The sequence below is a fragment of the Netta rufina genome (genome assembly GCF_964035555.1).
Source record: "Netta rufina genome assembly, chromosome: 2".
In the NCBI taxonomy this organism is placed as follows: Eukaryota; Metazoa; Chordata; class Aves; order Anseriformes; family Anatidae; genus Netta; species Netta rufina.
In genome coordinates, this window is record NC_140124.1 from 36994276 (window position 1) to 37014702 (window position 20427).

General features: G+C 37.8%; 1 protein-coding gene across 2 annotated transcripts; it reads right to left on the bottom strand.

The window, feature by feature from the left end:
• Window positions 1–254: 254 nt before the first annotated feature.
• On the bottom strand, window positions 255–20225 carry HACL1 (2-hydroxyacyl-CoA lyase 1). 2 transcript variants are annotated; one of them, XM_084281857.1, is made up of 17 exons: window positions 20154–20225; window positions 19160–19264; window positions 15342–15382; window positions 14072–14152; window positions 11614–11686; window positions 11030–11107; window positions 9903–9997; window positions 9317–9429; window positions 8670–8805; window positions 7423–7528; window positions 6326–6409; window positions 5987–6088; window positions 5250–5404; window positions 3711–3869; window positions 3311–3418; window positions 2533–2719; window positions 255–2171 (listed from the first exon to the last, which is right to left on the bottom strand). In XM_084281857.1, the coding sequence occupies exons 1-17, from the start codon at window positions 20211–20213 to the stop codon at window positions 2139–2141; spliced, it is 1716 nt and encodes a 571-aa protein (XP_084137983.1). In that variant the 5' UTR covers window positions 20214–20225; the 3' UTR covers window positions 255–2138. The 2 variants fall into 2 exon arrangements, with proteins under 2 accessions (XP_084137983.1, XP_084137984.1); XM_084281858.1 differs by lacking the exon at window positions 20154–20225 and adding an exon at window positions 17397–17505 and having other exon boundaries at window positions 19160–19255.
• Window positions 20226–20427: the final 202 nt, after the last annotated feature.

A 20427-nucleotide genomic window follows, 5' to 3' on the forward strand; every position in this document is an offset into this window, starting at 1 on the left:
AAAGCTATAAGAAATGCAGTGCTAATTCTTTTCTGAGCTTCTCAAAAGCTCAGTGGCATCCAAACTAATGGTATCAATTATGTTGTCACCTCTCCACAGTTTCAAATTCTTTACTTTCCATCTTCCAGCTGCCTTATTAAAATGAACCGTGCATACTATTGCGGTTAATCAACAAGTTTTCTACAAATCCAACTTAAACTGATTTGCTACAGCTGACACAAAATGTTAACACAATTCAAGTACTCTTGTTAAAGGAGAAACACCAGGAAAATATATATTTTTATTAATTTTTAAATATCAAACAAGAATTTATGCATTTGTTTATCAAATACAAATGATTGCCCCTCTGGTCAGCCCCAACATTATCTCTTATGAACATTTTACATCATCATAATAGAGCGTGTTTAATCAGTTAAACACATCAACATCAGTTAACATATTAAAATAAGTTTGTGGAAAGTTATAAGGAGGAATGAAACAAAACCTGTGCCAAGACCCAATGTCGCTCCATGCTCCCTGCAGAAGACCCCACAGAACACAGCAACTCTGCCATCTCAGCAGTCCTACACTAGAGTTTTCACACCCCACATATACATAGCCAAACACACAGCAAGTAGTGTTATCTCCAGCAGTCTGCAGTACTCGCTCACGTCAGATAGACCTGCACAAAAATAATACCCAGATTGAAGTGTAAGAACTAACAAGCTAAGGTTCTTGCAGCACATCTAACTGTAGCCCAGGACCTCCTGCCAGCCCAGTCCTTCTCTTCCTTCAGTCATCCAAATGCCTTTCATTAGTTAATTAATATTTAATGTTACTGGAATAACTGACCATAAAGCAACCAAAGCCCAATCAAAGCCAGAATTTTGTCATACACGCAGAATAACAAAGAACCTGCCAGTGTATTTAAGAACATATAAAGTGACTCGCTTACTGTATACTGAACGTAGTTGTTGTAGGCCACTGTGACCGAAGCACAGAGAAAGAGCTACTTTTAAAGTCCAAGTTCTAAGTCAGATTGTCAGACGCAAGTGAAAACAGTAGATACAGCCTCAAGTAGGCCAGCCTCTGCTCTTTAAAATCTCAGCTCTATATCACAGTGCATGGGAGCTGGACACTAAGTTTCTATACAGTAAATACACTGTATGGAAGAGCTTTTGTTGCACAATTAACCAGACATAGGGCAGTTGCTTTGTGATGCCAGCTGAACTAAACATTAAGCTCCAGCTAACACTCCCTTTCCTTTCCTTTCCTTTCCTTTCCTTTCCTTTCCTTTCCTTTCCTTTCCTTTCCTTTCCTTTCCTTTCCTTTCCTTTCCTTTCCTTTCCTTTCCTTTCCTTTCCTTTCCTTTCCTTTCCTTTCCTTTCCTTTCCATGCTTATAAGGATACACAGCCTATGAATCCTGGAAAGCTCATTAATGAGTTCAGTCCCATTTTCTGCCTACAGGGATGACAGTGCTTTTGCAAAGAGTAAAACTTCAAACAACATTTTAGTGTTTTTTCCTGCAAGCCCCAGAAGCCCCAGTTAACAGGCCATCACAACCCAACTGCAATAGACAAACTCAGTCCTTGAGTTTTTTGATACACTACTTCTACCTGGAGTAGAAGCTGAAAAAGCATCATGTAAAATTATGAGGCAACTATCTCCCCTGTGGGCTTCAGTGCACAACAAGGCAAACGAGCACTTTCATAATAAGATCCTTCATTTTGCTCATTACAAGATCAGTTCTCAAACAAGTAACACGATGGTCAGATAAAAATGAAGCTACTGTAGTCGCAGACTTCAGTGTTTCTAGCAGTAAAAACCACCAGCTTATTCCCTTCTTCCAGAGCTAAGATAATTTAGATATCAATTCACGAATCTTGATGGATATGACTATGAATAAAAGAAAAATTACACAGTTTTATCATCAATGTCTCTGTGCAATCAGCTCAGAAAGCCTAGTATGCATTAAAATGTGTCTTGTTCATTGTACAGTTACCTAATTTCAGCACTTAAAGATTACTTTAGTATCTTTTTTTTTTTTAATCCCATCAGTCCACTGTTTATGTAAAAGCATTTTACTGGTTTCACTTCTGGAAACCAATTTAGTTCTCCTTAATGCGTTGCCTTACACCACCATTAACTTCATCTTCTTTTACAGGTTAGATCGAGTAAGCCAAGGAAATTCCTGGAAGCCAAAAAGAGAATAAAATACTTATCAGAATGGGCGAACAGTAAGGGGATCCTGATACAAATATGTACTAACTACCAGATGGAATCCACAAGACATAAATAAAGACTGCTCAGAAAAATGTTTTGTCTCATTTTGTTAGGAATAGGAAGGAACAACTGTCATGTCTGCGAAGAGTCATTAAAGATGCTAGGCATCAGTAGGAGCCAATGAAAAAACAAGGAAAGAAGACAAAGCAGTGTAAGGGCACTGATTTTGCCATCTCCCAACTCTGAAGAGAATCTGCCTTTCAATCATCTGCATTCTCTGCAGTTTTGGTGATGCTTCCTAACTACTCAAGAAAGGAAAACATAAATACCTGTTTCTTCCTGTCAGACTGTGGATCAATCATTACATTTATAAGAGAAGGTGTTTGCTTGTCAGTCACGCTTGCTTTCAGAGCTTTCTGCAATTCTTCTGGTGTTTTAACAAAATATCCTTTACCACCAAATGCAGACATAATTTCCTCATAGTGTGAATTTGGCAGGAGAGAAACTGGAGGTACACTGCAGTGAAACAGAAAACTCTGAGAAACAGCAGGGAAGAATTGCCAGATTGACCAATTTAATTACTTCATTGCACCAATTCTAAAAGTATGCGATGATTACTGTTCTGGCCTGATGAATTCTTCTGGGCTGGAGGAACTGTTTCCTATACCATTTAAGCTATGCTTACAGTCGCACTTTTCATCTGGAGACACTCTTGAGTAGGCTTTTAGCCTAGTTCAGGGCACAGGGATCTCAGCTCCAGAAGCAGAAGCCCAGCGTATACTTACAACACAGGCCTTGGGTAGTTTGGAAGACCATTGTCATTTTGGAGGTTATCCCACTATGAACTCTGTATCCTGTGGGGCCTGAGCTGCTACTGGAACCTGAGATGACTAACGGAGTCATCTCTGCTAGACATTGTGTAAACAAAAGTCTGTAATTAGGTTAATTCCTCACCTTTGGTAACTGGTTCTTTTTTACTCAAACTAACCCTAGGACTTAGGTTCACTTCATGAAAAATTTCACTGTGAATCATAAAGCATTAAAAGCGAACAGAATGACTATTTTGGTCATTTCTTCCTTAATTAACAAGACACTGAAGATGCTCACCATGTAGCAGGATCTCCATATTGTAACATTTCTTTCCAGTTATCTGCATTCAAACCAGTGTAAATCCCGTTGTTGTTTACCACAATAATCACGATTGGCAAGTTGTATCTACAGAGATACATTTGGAAGATCTTTGAAATATCTGTACCTTTCTGCAAGGTGTTGAAAGTGTTACATTTCATTAAAAATAAAATTATAAATTAAAAAAAAACACTTTCACCTGAAACATGATCTACTTGTTACTGGTAACAATACAGTCAAAAATGACTACGGATAGTGTTTGGCTTGTTTTCCTGTGTCTTAATTTAAGAGTACCCTATAACAGCAGCATTCTTGGCCTTCTAGTTTAATTGATCCAGGCAACATGCAAAAAGGGTCTTCTTGAGCAAAAATGAGTTACCTGCAAATTGTTTCCACTTCCATCCCAGAAAATCCAAAAGCACTATCTCCTTCTATGCAGATGACCCGCTTTTCAGGTGTTCGGTCTTTAGCTACCAGTGCAGCTGCTATGGCAAAACCCAGTCCAACTCCCATTGTTCCAAAAGTACCTGCATCAAGCCTAAAGGTGAGAACATAGAATCTCTAAGATTCTCTAGAATCTCGAAGTTCACTCAAACTTTTCAGTTAATCCACAATTTAATTTTAATAATTACTCATATACTTTTCCAATATTGTTTCATAAACAATTAGTTTGTTTGGATCCCAGACATATGGATTATTATATTCATTTAAACATCAAATAAGACTGAAAATAATTTGAGACAAACATACTCAAACTAATTAAAATTGAGAACTCTCATACACTAGTGGTATTACAATAAAGAAAGACTATTCTTATATGCTTTTAGCTTGCATAGTAACATAGTAATTACTCTCGAGATAGGCAGACTACATGAAATCTCTCTGTATTTAATTCCTTGGAAGCGTAACTAGAAGTCTGAAAGCCATCAGTTAAATAATGCTGTTCAAACTTTAGTCTTCTGTTCAACTTTTGAAATCAAATTGCAAGCTGTAATTAAGTTAGATCATTTCAGTCAGAAGCACATAATGGAAACAAAAGTACATGAAGAACTAGATTACTCTAGGGTTAACTTCTCATATTTGCTTTCAGACATGCGCAATTCAATATGAAGCCAATTTACTGTGTCCTTATTTTAAAAAGTGGGAAAAATGCAAACTCTTCCTCCAACTTCACTGGAAGTTTTTAGGTTTTGTTTTGTTTACAAATAAGTATTTAGGTTCATCTAGGATGTGTTACTTTCACAAGAAGGCTCTAAGCTTCCCAGTCAGATCAAATGGTTCATCTCACCCAGGGAGAACTTTTTCCCCACTCTTCAAGAAACGGAACTTAATTCTTACCTATAATAATTCTGTGTGGTATAGCTTTAATAAGATGACATCCACACATTTCTGATTTTGGGTGCCTGCATTTTAGGCATACAGGTTTGCATGGAAGTGTGTTCAATATATAATTCAATTTTCAAAACGAACTTATCTTCTCAAGTTTTCCCTGTTCTTTAATTGTTATGTTTCAAAGAAACACTTGTTCTGCATGAATTCTTTTCAACATGAGATTCCAAACAACTATTCTTATTTTAAATCAGCATTTACCATACCCTTTGAGCACAGAAAGAAGCATCTGGATTGGAGAATTTATTATAATGCTCCTCGCTCACTTTCCACAAAAGAAAGAGTGAGAAACTATAATCCCTCTGCTGCAGAGCACACAGGTCACAGGGAACTTAAAATCTCTGACAGGACATCAGTATATGAGTGGATAACTTCCCTTTAGCCAACATACATCTATTTTGTTTAGAGACTTTAAAAAGAATAATAAAAATTCTGGGAATTATAAAAGGATGATAAAAATTCATATAAATGAAAACATTTATATAAAACTCTAGTCTGTTGAGCCAACACAACAAAGAAAATACCACACCTTTGACGGGGATAATAATTAGGAAGCATAGTTCGTCCAATGTCCATGGTGTTTGCTCCCTCACTTACTAAAATGCTGTCCTTGGGTATCAGTTCTCTGATGTGATGAAAGACTGTGTAGTAATTCATAGGCAGGGATTTCTGCAATGCTAATTCCTTAAAAATAACAGAATACAGAGTAAGGTGCAGAATTGAGATACATAAATAATACTATGGTACTATACAAGGTTGGGATGAAGTATTTGGCCTTCCATGTTATATTTCAAGGTCACTTATGGTTTATCCTGGTGACACCATTTATCAGAGGCGAATCCTGGTCAGCAATTTGCTCCCTTGGTTGGCCCATCATTAATAGCAACCTACTAAATCCAGTTTAACCTGAGTGACACATTAATTTTTTCACACACACAGGTTTCACTGTTGGTAACTCTAAACAAGTTGCCATCTGTATGTTAGGAGGAAGTTCAAAAGGGCGAACTGCTACGATTGATCTATTTTAATCCCACCTTGGAAAAAAGCATCTGAACTTGCAGAATATGGGTTGTATAAAGTTAAGCATACGCTGTCTGTGGTATTTTGGCTTGAGAGCTACTTACAGTTAATATAAATTGTTTCCACCAGCTTTGCTTTGGACATAAATGTCCGAACTAACTGAGAAGTTTGAAAATAGAGCAGTGATAAAATTATGTATCAGTACCTGTTAAGGCAAGAAAACTCCTAATTTCTTTGATATAATACCTTTGATCTTTCCTCATTGTTCTTTATTTTCTCTCTTAGTTTCTTCCACCACTCTGAATTAGAAGGATATTTCAGTAGTCTTTTGCTGAACTCTTCTAAAAGCTGCAAAGACATTTGAAATGTTGCAAATGTCTTTCAATAGATATAAGAACACAACAAGCATCAAGAATGTTATCAAGAAGGATCCCTACACAAACCAGAATCTTTAACATTTAACTTGGGATGCACAGCACGGGTACATTGCAGGAAACATGCCTTTCCTTGTTTTTGTTTTAAACTAGTAACTATACATCAGAAGAAATTAAGGTCAAAAAAGGAGAACACCTGACATTACATTACCTGCTTAGTCACGGCATTTATGTCACCTAGTAAAGCTGCAGCTGGTCTCACATTATTCCCCAGCTCTTCTGCACAAATATCAATCTGTATTTCAAAAAGAAAGGCCACCATTAACTCAAAGTTATTATAGGGATTTACTTTTTTTCCAGTTCAAGTGAGGAACATTATCTGACTGTTTTTATACACTGTTTTGGCCGTACAAACAAATTCCTCTGCCTTTTACTGAAATGACATCTGGAAATGCTTTATTCGAAGTCAAATTTTAATATTAACCCTTGACAGTGAAAAAAAAGTGACTCTAAATGAGATTAAGAAGTATTTTTGCATTTTTTAGATAAAAGAAACAGAAGAAATACTGATTTCAAAAGTCAAAAAGAATTCTAGTTAAACAAATAATGTTATTCCTCTGAAAAAGATGAAGTTTGGAAACTGAGATAATGTTCTAGATCACTGAAAGTGGGCCAGCCACACCACACTGTCAACTATTACTCTTCGATCACAGGCTCTAAGGAAGAATATCTTTGGGACATAATCAATTTAACAACTTGTCTTTCTAGGAGCTGGCATATTACCAAATACACTAATTAGTTAAATAGCCTTTCTTTTTTTTTTTTTTTTCCCCCATGAACATCTCTGAGTGACTGAGCTCTTACAATGACTGACTGACTCTGGATCTGAAGGTCATTGTCTTTTGAAAATATCCAACTGAGAGAGCAGTCGAACAGTACGAAAGGTTTCACAATTTAAGGACAGTTTGTTTTCAACCACTGACATTCCAAAGCTCCAAAGATCATATGCATATCACGAGTCCAATCTTGTATTAAACAACTACACGAAAGTGTCTGCTCTCCTCACATCAGCACCAAGTCCTTTATAGCTGGAAAAGTTTTTTAAGCATTTTTAGAAAATACAAGGAATAAATTAAAATTAAAGGAATCACAACTATTTCTAGAGAACTACTGTAACTATGTGATCTCTATTGTGCTGTCTGTAGGGCAGAATTTGCCACAAACTATGCTACCAAAATAATTTGCAAACTATTCTAGACAATGCTGGAACACAGAGGACTTCCTTCAACTTGTAAATTTTGTGCTTACCTGAATAACCTTTACATCTGGTCGAAACCTTGGCGGAAGACCAAAATGCAAAATCCAGTTCAACCTTGCACCAAGCAAGATGACTACATCAGCATGCTGTAATGCCCTATAAAGGCAAACGAGAATTAGATTAGGAGGAATTGTTGCTAAATTTAATAGTGTTTTCAAAATTAGAAGTAATAATAATCATCAAAGTATATATGTATATATGTATAACCACAAGAATGTATGTGTAATCCTTTCCTCCTCTCAGCTTCTTGTTTAGCTCCATAAACCCCTGAACTTTTACATAGCCAATCATTAAGCCATTCTTGAATTTATGAGCTCAAGGAAAAAAAAAATTACTGTGTTCCTAATACACTGTGTTAAGAAAGTAATTGTAACACCGGGAGACTAATAAAATGCTATCATGAAGCTGAGGTTAAAGCAAAACACTCACTACTCTGATACTGACAACGGTAATCGCCAAAATTATGAGTGTTGCAGCCCTCTCAGTTTAGGCTCCTGTTAATTTACCTTCCAGCTACGTACACAATACATGGTGTTTTCTTTTGTTCTCAATTTTTCTTATGAGTATTATGCTTACCAATGATAAAGCTATGATCCCTGACAAAGGGCAAATGTTTTAGTTTTCGAGTATAACAATGTGCCATCTGCAAGCTAACTGTGCATACTCGTACCTGCCACGGTTCTTACAGTTCACTCACATTAGTTTTGCAAAAACTCTTATGAATAAAATTTTATAAATTCATTCAATAGATTTTGAAATACTTTTCTTTTTCTTTCTAACTAAAGTGCAATACAGTGATGGCAAACACCACACAACTACTGCAGTTCAAGTTTTGCTGTCTGTTATGTTTTGCTTCTCTGATGTTAAAGTGGAAGGCTAATAGTTTTTCAAGTGCACTAAATTAAATACTTAAGATAAACTGTTCACTAGTTTCACTTTGTTATGAAATGCACACTAGCAACATTGATACATCTACTTGCCGTAGGTTTCATAGCTACAAAAGACTAGCTCTCAGACAAGTATCTTCCTGGTCCACATTCTAAGCGCTGTCAGAAGCAATCCACCTAAATTTGTTGTTTCTTTCCAAGCAAGATCTTCAGCGCTCTAAAATGAGCTGCGAAACATAGCTGAAAACACTTTCTGATGTATATGTTTTGTCTTCCCTGGAATTTGTAAAACACCACAATTCCCAGTTGTTTCTCAGATGTTAGGGTTAGAAGCCTTGCTTTATATTTACGTGGATCTTGCTGCAGCTACACAATTTGGATGGTTATCAGGAACTACTCCTTTTGCCATTGGGGTAGGTAAAAAAGGCAGTCCACAAAGGTCCACCAACTTTCTGATGTTATTTTCAGCATGTGAATAAGCAGCACCTGAATGAAACGAAAGAGACTGCTTAATACTACTGAAACTTACTGCATCCACCTGAGTTTCAATTAGCCTGGTTACATTAGTGGCAGAAAAAGCACTATTTCCCATCGTGAAAGCTGCCTGTTATTTTTCATTCTGGAAAATTCAAATATAACACACTGAACAATAGGTATTTGGGCTCAAATTTAATTTTGGATGATTGAAGTTCTGTATTATGGCATAGAAATTTGTTGGGAATTTGGGAATTCCTGGTGGTATCTTTACAGTTAAAAAAAAATGGCTGATTTTTTTCTGCTTAAACTCATATTTCATCAACTGACTTTTCTTTTAACCTAGATGAAAAAGGGAAGTTGCACAAAATTAAAATGTTTTAAAAACAGAACAGATTTTAACATTAAATTTCAAAGTTTTTTTTTAATATAATGTGAAAAATAGATGGCTAACACTGGTGGGGAAAAGAAATCATTTCGGTCATTGGTCTTTTCCTACGTATGTGCAGTCAAAGCATGCTACCTTTGCCAATGATTAACAGAGGCTGCTTGGCATGAGCGATGATAGATACTGCCTTGGATACAGCAGAGTGTTCAGCCATGCTGGTGGGAGGTGGTGGGCAGCATTCTACGTACCTGGAAAACAAGCAGAATAGAAGAGGGTCTTTAAAAAAAATACAAAAGAAGAAGTGTCAGAAGATAAGACCCATTGTTTAGCATAAAACCACAGCTGCTTCGTACCACATTACCCACAGAATTTATGAGAACAGAATACGTATATTTTTTAAAACAGACTTCAAAATTTTGCTTGCATGTTCCTTTAATCCTATAGGTAGCATTATTCCAGAGATGAAGTAACATTGGTGTTCTACCATCACAGTAATTCATTCATTTTTTGCACACTTAATGATAAACTATAATCCAAATAACATTATAATGGAAAGTTAAATTAAGAGAGTCAATTTTTAGTATCATTATTTCAGCCTCATAGCAGATTATTTGATCTCTTTTTCTTTTTATCTTTTTCTTGTTTTAAGAAAATACTAAAGAAACTTAAAACTAAAATTTATTCAGTGCCTTGAAAAATAATGAATGTAATCTGTACATACTTGACAGAGCTCTTATTCACCTCCAGATTCACAAAATCTCCAGGTATGTCAATATAGCAGGAACCTGGACGACCATACATGCTGGTTCTTACAGCCTAGAAAACAGATGATCCGCTTTAACGCATTTGAAAGGATGTTAAAGAACATTAAATTAAAACAAACAAACAAACAAACAAAAACAACAAAGAACATGCTTCAGTATGTACTGACGTGTTTCAGATTGCTAAACTATCACAGGGAAAAATCCCAAGGACCGATTTATACCTATAGATTTCAGGTTTAACAGTTATTTACATTTCTCCCTACACACAGTATTAGACTGTAAATTCTTTAATTTAGAATAAGACAACTGTATTACAAGCAATTGTATTTGGAAATACTAGAATAAAATATTTAAGCTAACATAAACAGAGAAAAAAGACAACCAACTCCTCCATCTTCTATTATGCTCTTAGCTCTTCTGTTACAGGTAGATATTCTGAATTTCAGAATTCGCACTTCTGAAAACAGCATTATTCAGAATTATACAGAATTCAGGCTGACATGGCTAAATTGTTCCCACAGCAGGAGTCTTCTGAAACCCTTCCTGAAGCATAGAGATAAGGATGTGTTCTTTCTCAGACAAACATGCAAAACAAACAAAAACAATCTGCACACCTCAAAACTAAATACAACCATCTCCGCCTCCCCCCTCCAAATCTTCGCATTATGAAAGCGCTTAGTAACAGAACTTCAGAGCTAAAAGAGTTGAAGTTTGCATTATTGCATTTCTAGTTCTTGCACATCTCCCTAAGAGCATTTTTTCATCAAAATCCTTGCAGCTCTGACTGAAGCTAACAAAAAATGCTGCAGGCATCAGTAAACATCAGACTAGAACAATATTTATTTCTAATCTTTTCCACAGCACTGTTCATAGAAAAAAAAAAAAAAAAAGCCCTGGGTGTTAATTCACTCAGTCAACACCACCAGCTAGCATCTGCATGATCAAAGTAGTTATAGTAACAACTTTACAAAACAACAACAAAATCAACAAATCAAACAAACAAAACAAAAGAAAAAAACCCACAGACCTTATGCAGTAGGAGACATTTGAGGAGACAAGATGTTCTGTTGCTAATTTTTCATACCTTTTCAATAACAGCAGGAATAACTTCAAGGCTGCTTGGGCGGACAGACAGTTTGTTGTACAGCCTACCAGCTTCAACCTAAATAAATCAATAGAATGGTTAAACGCATTTATCAAAGCGATTTGGTCATTTCCAACTCCCTTCGACATGAATGAAATGAAAAAATGACAGATTGAAAGCAACAAGGGGAAAACTCCCACACAGAAAATCAAAGTTCCTCAGCTGGTGTAAATTGTCAAGCCACACTCATTCACTAAGTGCTTATGTATTTTTCCCAGAAAGTGCTGCTTCTGTTCTTGTAAAGTTTATTTTTTTTCTCTTCCATCTCAGAACAGACAGGCAAGGACAATAAATACCAGCTGAGACCTAAAACAGCACGAATTGCAGCATGATGATGGACAAAGACAATACAAGTAATCTGGTGGATTACAGTGTCAATGTTAAACCAGTAGATGGAGCAAATCAACAGCATTACACAACCTGCTAGGAAACGTTAGTAACTGGGATTGTTATCCCTACACTAAGGAAGAAATATCACTGGTTATTTAACTGAAACTATTTTGTAGAAAGTTATGTCTGTGTACCTGTGGAAATTCTTGGAAAGCTCCCATGGTTTCCTGATTTCTGTCAGAAGACCCTCCAATAACAATCAAAGGCCTAGAAAAGGATTAAAAAATATATATGCATACATATGTTTTTGTAACAGCAATCACATCTGTAAATTCACCTTACTGCCAAATCCTACTACTGTAAAGACATCAACGTGAATAGAAAGTGGCCAGCACATTACAGGGGTGGACTCTAAATATCAATATCAGGTGGTTGACTTCTTAGCAGCCTTTAGGTGTCTAGTTTTAGAACATTCTGGCCATATTAAATGATAGTTTAAACCAGTCTGTTTAACAGTGACAAACCCTATATTCCTTTTTCATGTTTTTATTTAAAAGTATTAATAAAAAAATAAACTACTTCCCAAAATTTTGAAATACAATAAGGAGAATACTCTATTCTTAATACAGCTACCCCCAACAGCTATACCTTCAAAATATTTGATTTTGCTTTTAAATCTTATATAATTGTAACCAGAAATAAGTTTTTCCCCCGTGTACTCATCATACTGTACTACTGGCACTATACTGTAGACATTTGTAAGAGCGGTGCTTATTACTGCAAGTAGTTAAATTAAATTAAGTCCAAAACAACAGTGAAGCAGGAAGAACACTGACTACAATGAAACTAATAAGAGTTTCAAGCATTATGGACTTGGAAGAGAAGAACTTTAGTAAACTGAAAAAAATCAAGTGCAATCTCTGGTAAAGAACAGTACTGCACCATGCGACTGCATACAGAAATCTTTAATGCAAACTCTTCTTCGGAGTTTATTTTCAAAGCCTAACTGAAATAACAAAAATCTTTTGCTCAGGGTGAGGCAGGAAAGGAAGCAGCAGTGTTGTAGGTAATTTTTAATGTGAAGTAACACATTATACCCTTGGAAATGTAGTTTACCAAGACCTCACTAGCTTCCTAGTTGGCTAGATTCACGTCCAACAGCTCACTGTGACAAGTTTCCAGGGTAAACTAAAGGCTCTTCCACTCAAGCAATCTGTGTTCAGGCAATAAAATCAAAAAACACAATCACTAGTAAATTGTGCTATCAGACTGCTTGACTTTCTTACAGTCGATATAGTAGAGGGTTTTTTCTCCTGGATGGGACTGAAACAGTAATCAGAAGAACAGGTTTCCAGACTCAAAGAGGATAACTCTGAGCTCTAAGGACCATCCCTTAGAATTATTCGAAGTCAGTACCAGTGGGGTCAGTTCAGCCATTTGCCTCCTTCTGTGAGAAGTAAGCCAACGCTCAATCTACCGCAGCATGTTAAAAGCCAGGTATTACGTCACGGAATCACAAGACTTAATGCTGGGTGCTAACCTTGCCTTAAAGATTTGGTCTCGTTATGTGACTTCCTTGCCCACGATGGGGACGTAACACCTTGTTGCCACAGAAGCTAGAAGCCCTCTCTCTAACTTCTGCTCCCAGCTGCGTACCCCATTGTCAGATCTTCTGGCAAACTAGATAAATTGCTTCTTTATCCTTTTGCCAAGTGCACAGGTTTACACAAGATAAAGTCAGGTAAACAGAGCTTATCTCAGACAGGAAACAACTTGTGAGAAAAGAGAAATGTCTCCTGCAAGCCCAATAGCAAGCACAATGTGTTTTGTTTTTTTCTTACAGCCAAATTCATGACTGCTCAAATGCAAAGTTTTCATGTGATCTATTTTTATCTAAAGCCACATAGGGACAGCAAAACTTCAGTCGATTTTTTTAAAAAAAGTTTTAACACTATATGTCTTTTTTCAACGTGTTCGAAACTTTGTTACTTAGAGCTCCCATTATCTAGCTTCCCTTGTCCATCAGCCATTTCTAATCTAATTCTCCAGGTGACGTGTGCTTGGTAACACCACAGCTTCTCCCCAAAAAACCTCACACAGCATTCTGAACAGCTTTTAGTGGCAGACCAGCTAAAGTTGCCATGTTTCAGTGAAGGCTTGTGGGAGTAAATGCTATCGCTGTACCATCATTTAATTCAATTCTTAATTACCCCTCAAAATGTCTGCGTGGGGAGCAAACACAGCTTCAGCTTTTAACAATGCAGTTGTCAATTTGTTCATGTATGAAATATGGCAAATACAGTAATTCAAAGGTAACATGGCTTTTCAATTTAGAAAAAGCTCAAACTCTTAAAAAAAAAAAAAAATAAAGCATTATAGGCTGAATATCATCTTTATTTGAAAACATATCCATGCAATCAGGTATGTTGACAGATTTTTCAATAATGCATACTGGGGTAAGAAAAAAGAATTTTATCTAGGATAGTACAAAAAAAAAAAAGTAAATTACTTTTAAGGAAGACAAATGAAGAATTTACTTCTGATTGCATAAAGAAAAAAAGTTCCCATACTAAATACTGCAAAGCCCAGTATCTGCAACAAATAATAGCAAATAATTATTAGAATTTCAAAGAGAAAATGCACTTAAATTACCAGCAGTTCACGGTTGCATTTGCCATCCCACCAAGGGCATGTAAAAAACCTGGACCAGACACTACAAGACATACTCCTGGCCTAGAGGGAAGGAAAAAAAAAGAAAAGATGCTGAAATACAAGATATTGAACTCGTACTTATGTTTTCAAAATGCATCGACAACATGGGATTTACACGAAGGACTGATATTGCAATCAGAAATCATTTATCAACCCAATTAAAAAAATCATGTGAACTGTTGTTACATGCCACCCGCTCATGCAATGTCTGTGTCTGCTATACACACAGGTTCATCGTGTTTCACTTCATGATTTCCCAGCTCCATGTTTCTTTTACCACATCTGCTCCACCATTTAGCATTGATGTGGATTTGGTACACCCTCCCTTTTTTCAGTTTTCTCAACTCCACTTTAGCACTAGGTGTCAATGAAGAAAGCTCGCAAAGAGAGAAGTGCATCTGACTCAATGCAATCTTATTTATAACTCTATTATAGTCTAATTCAGGCAGAGACACTTATTCCAGTGAGATAAAAATCCTCGTTTTTAAAAATCCTCTACTGAGCATTCCTTAGTGGCTCTACAGACTCTCTAAATAGGAGAAAAAAATTATCTTCTTTCTAGGGGTTTATTGAAAGGAAGAAAACCCAAATAACTGTGTATCACAGGTGTAACACTTGCAGATAGAATAAGGATTGATCCTCTGCATCATCATGTCTGCATTTGTGAGTAAGCAGACAGCAGATGGTACTTTAGGAAAGGATCCCTGGGATACCCTTTAAATCACAAGCCACAGAATCCCAACACTAAGACCAAAATGCAGTGCATGAGGAAAAGCCAGCATTTCACCTCAGGAGAAGGGGAGACAGGCAGGCACGTGATTAGTCTCTGTATTAGCAAGATACTTGTTGAGTAAAATAATGACAAGATTAAGGTATAGCAGGCCCACCACATTGCAGCAAACCACAATAGTGTCATTTCTGCCCCTCACACCAATGGTGTTAAACAAATAATCAGAAATCAATGGGAAGAATTAAAGACAGTTATAAGATTGACAGTATTATATGAGTTTTAGCTCCTGCTCTGAAACATACCAACAGAAATATTGACAACTGGACTGACAATTAATTTAAAATTGATGTCCCTGTTTAACTATGCCCTATCTCTGCATATGCTAAAAAAGAGCTCCAAAACAGAAAAACGTTCCTAGCTTCTGTTGAGTTACTATATATTACAATAAATATTGTAAATATTGATAAATATGGAATGTACCTGCCAGTCAAATATCCAATAGCAGATGCAGCATAACAGGCCTGTTGAAAAGATTGTGGAATTATACAATTATTATTATAAACTTGTTTCATGATATTTAAATAATGTTCAATATCAATACTGAAATTAAGCAAGCGCGGATTTTTCCCTGACAAATGCAGCTTACATAGAAGCACCCCTTCACCCTCTCCATTTTAGAGATATGCTCATGAACGTTTAAATGAAAAATCTCAAGACATCACAGATAACATGGAAGAGGGATTTATGTAGACAGGCGACGAACAGAAATGCAGCCATCACTGGAATGACTCATATTTCAGAAGTTAAGGGAAAGGTTGAAATCGTAATTTTATCTTGAAATCAGAAAGTTCTAACGCTTAAGGCAAAAAAAATCATTTTGCAATTTTTCTCATTTTATTTTTATTTTTAAAGTAAACTGCTGGCCTTCTAGCCTATCTCCCTTATTTTGAAATAGAGCTGGGATTTTGTTTTTTATTTATTATTATATTTCAAGTACCATTGTGGCTAAAAGAGTAAGTGACACTAAAGATCTTTCTAAACGTTTAGTGAGCTGCTAAACATTTTCCTCAGACCTATGAATAATTCTAGGTAACACAACATGTTAGCAATCTGAGCTTAAATGAGTGAAACATAGCTTTATAATATGCTGTTACAAGGAGAAACTGTCTTGAATATCCTCAGGCTCCTACAGATATAGACTAACTGTCACAGTAAAAAAGTGGGGCTTAGTAGAAGAATAATAGGCATACCTTATTTTCTTTGCAGCAGTAGATAAGGGAATTGTTGACAAAAAAAGCACACTGACAAGAAAAATCTCTTCCTACTTTTCATAAATCTTTGACATAGAGAGGAAAAATATCACTGATATAAGAATTAGGTAACTATTTGATGACACTGGTATGCAAAAGTTTAGAAATAATATTTGGAGTAGGTGTTACTAAAATCCTGCTAATGAAGCTCAAAGCATGGTGCTGAGTTGCCATGGCAATATTGTTTGAGAACTGAGTGGCAAAATAAACAGCACACAGAATTTAAGTTCACGTACAGTCATTGCCATTAAGATTTTTACTGTTTCTTTCTGCAAGGAAGCAACGTGACTAAAACTATCGCTATTTAGAGATTAGGAGATTGTAAATAGTTCTGAAGCTACACTTGGAGATTTTTTGTAAAAGGATTTTTTTATTCTTACTGTTACATCTAACATCTTGTCCCACTAACACATAAGCACCTGCATGCATATTATCTGTCAAGGTCACAACACAGTGGCTCAGCTGAAAGCAGATCCTTATGTTCCTCACGCATTCCAGAAGGACCTGGGCATATAAAATGTCATTAACCTCCCAAACTGCAGTCAGCATTAGCGAGAAATACAGTAAGCCCAGATGCTGGCACTGAAGTCAAAATTTAAAACTACTCGTGAACATGGGGTTTTGAGCTGTAGCTAAAGCAGAGGGCTGCTGCTCCCAGACAACTGGAAACATTAAGCAGGGTTTAACTAAATCTTAGCCTGTTTTCAACTCACATACAAGCAAATTAATACAATATAACTAGTAAACAACACTTAAACATTTTTTGTATGTAGTTATCTGGTATAAACACAACAACCATGACAAGGAGCAGGCCTGAGGTCCTTACACTAATTGTGCCTAAATGTACCTTACCCTCCCCTACACATTCTGGAACTGGCAGTAGGGCTTGTGACCAACTTGCTAGGAGAACCTGCTATAGGCACATGAGGCTGCTGCTTGCTACATGGTGTCTTCTGTTATGTACAGCTTAAGTGTAGGCTTGAAAAGCCTTTCCTTGCAGGTGTGACCACCGGTTGAAAGCAGCAGTCCCAGAATAATAAGTAACTTGCTCATGGACTATTACTGGCCACCGAAAAAATGCAGCTTTGAAAGCTGTGAAAATGCTGCTTTTGCTCTTTTGCTTTAGGAAAATAACAAAACAACAACAACAACAACAACAACAACAACAACAAAACACACAAAAGGAACAGAACAACCCAAATGTGTGAAAGGGCAAGGCACCTGCCTTGGCCTGCGCCATCAGCACCCGTCCAACACCGCACAGTCCAGGCACGGAGGCCAAGGGCTATGAACTGTTCACAGACTGCAACATCTTACAAAACGAGATCTTGAAGCTGGGGGCGGAGAAAAAAAGATGTCCATTTTGGTTCCAGCTGCCCTTACTGAGAGGCTTTCAAGCCCAATTCCCTTTGCAGCTACGAGCATCAGCACCAACTTTACTGCACCAGCTCCAGCATACTGGATGTTCATCACAAACAAAGGACATTGTTATCAAAAACGGACTGCTCTGAATACATAGCAGTGATTACTGTTTAAGATTAAGAACTAAACATTAGCAATATGTGGTGTTAAATGAATAAAAATCAAATAGTTTTTTTTTATTAAGTTTAAAACTAACCTATTGATCTCCTAAATCTATCAGAGCGATCTCTACCCAGGGACAAACATACAAAAGACACACCCCTGTTGAGTTGCAACATAACTCAAGTGTTCAAGTGGCAAGTGGGTCAGGGGTTAAACTGCTAGCAGCAAATCTGGACCGCATTACAGGCCACAGGGATTAACTGAAGGATAAACCTTTAACTTCATGCTTTAATCTGGTCTTCCTGCTCTAACAAGTTCTTATACAAACGTGCTTTTGCTACATCTGGCTCAGAAATGAAGCGTACACTCAACTCCTGGAGAAAACTGTCTTCCATACATCTCCAATCACATACATCAATATGAATAAAGGGAGCAGCTGCATACATGTCCTCTGCAACCACACTGCACAACTAATAAACTTGGACAATTAGAAACATTAGGACATGTAAATATTAATCGTATCTTGAATACACGATACATACAAACATTTTATTCTCTCCTCTGCCAAGCAGTCTTCATTGAGGACAAAAAAACAAAACAAAACCCACCACTAGATATCCTTGGTTCATCCTTGCCCATTCCCCGAGAAGAGAAACCCTGCCATTTTAATGCTAAAACAAGTCTTCAAGCTATTTCTACAACCCTAAATAAAAGTATCTCACTGTTTACAAGGTAAAATGTTTCTTGTCTTCCTTGCTGTAACAGAAAAGAGCCTAGTAAAGAGCGATAGACAGCATCTCATTTTGCAGTGCAAAGCAATCTTCTCTATTAATTACAGATACATGACAAAATTAATTTAAATTATGCTAATAACTAAAACTAAAATTAGAATACTTGCTAAGTGATGTACAGGAATATAAAGACCATGTTGACATCCTGTATTAAATACACCTTTTAAATTTTTTTAGCGCACGTTTGCCTGTCTCACATGGTAGATACAGACTTTCCATGTAGAGACGTGCATTCCTCTGAGTTCTCACACTCTTATATGCGTGTCAGGATCAGACAGCAAAACCACACAGTTCATGACCACCTGATTCAGGAGAGCTGTTCTTAACTTCAAATTCAATAAAGAATGATATCATATTCAACCTCAGGATGTCCAGGAGACCACTGAATTCGGGAAATGTTACTACAGGGGAAAAAAACAAACCCAGAACAGTGGCAATCACAATTGTGGCAACACAATCAAAATGCTAACAACCTCAAGTCTGATTTCTGATACCTACGCAACTAACCTGAAATATAGGGAGACTACTTAAGTGTAGACTAGTGCAGTAGCTGTTTCTCTGCTGTCTCCTTAAAAGAATGTTCAGAGGCTACATTCTTTCTAGTAAGATGATGGATTTCATTCTGTTGTAAAACAGATAAAGAAAGGATTGGTCCTACCAGGCAGATACTTACAGCTTGTTCATTTCTCATTCCTATGTATTTGATTCCAACTGCTTGGGCTGCAACTGCGATTTCAGTGACTGGAATACCAACAATGCCAAACATGTATTCAATATTCTAAAAAGAAAATGTTAGAAGCCATCAGAATGGTTTTCAAATGTCAGAGTGGAAAAAAACAAACAAACAAACAAACAAAAAAACCACACACACCATACCACCACATATATTCACTTAAAACTTCATGGGACATTTTAAGGTGTACAATGACAGGTGTTATTTGCAGCGCAGTCCTCTGTAATTGTTCCACAGTTCGCAGACCTCCAAAACCCACTCCTCTCACAATAGCTCAGCACAACTCAGCACTCAATTCATCTCTTTCTGATGACCACTTCTTACGGTGTCTCTCCTCCATCATTTTCCCATTAATCAGTATGTCAGCTTCACTGACTCTGAGAACTCCTAGTACGGTTTCCTCTTGTTAAGCTTTCAACGAGAATTAATGTTAAAAAAAGCCCCAAGAAACAACTGGGATTATACTTTGTGAGGGCAAACTGACAAATGACAAGATGATGTGAATTTTTACGGCAACCAAGCTACCTTTTCGCATGTGGTAGTCCAAACAGAAAGGCTTTTGGTACAATTAGTGCTAATTCTACACCATTTCGAGTTTACATAAACAACAGGAGCTACTGGTAACCTCAACCGTGCTGCAGGTGCTGTGTACCAGTGGAAGGGGTGACGGACATTGCATGACAGCAGCCTGCGGTGAGCTTGCGGGGGCCCAGCAGGCTCCTGAGAGGGAAGAGCCGAGCGAAGGCTCTGGGCAGCGGCCCCACAGACCTGAGCCCCGCCGCTCCCTCACCTCCACCCGTTACCTGACGCCCCCGGGCCGCCATGGGACCCCCCCTCAGGGCAAACCGTGCCCAGCCCGGGCAAGGGGAGAGGCCGAGCCGCGCACAGCCGCTCCTCCCCGGCCTCGCCTCGCCCCGCACGGCCGGGCCCTTACTTGAGCTCGGAGCGCCTCGGCCACCAGCAGGGCCCCGCTCACCGCCTCCCCCGCCGCCATGACAGCGCCTCCGCCACCTGAGGCGGCTGAGCGACACGCCGCCCGGCCAATGAGAGCGCAGAGGGGGCGGGCCTATCCCGCGAGAAAGGGCTCCCATTGGTCAGAGCCGGCGCTCGGCCAGAGGGCGGGAGGCGGCGGCCGTTGGCCGCTAGGGGGCGGCCGTTAAACGGCCGGGGCGGTGCGTGAGGCGGCGGCGGGGGCCGTGAGGGGGCCA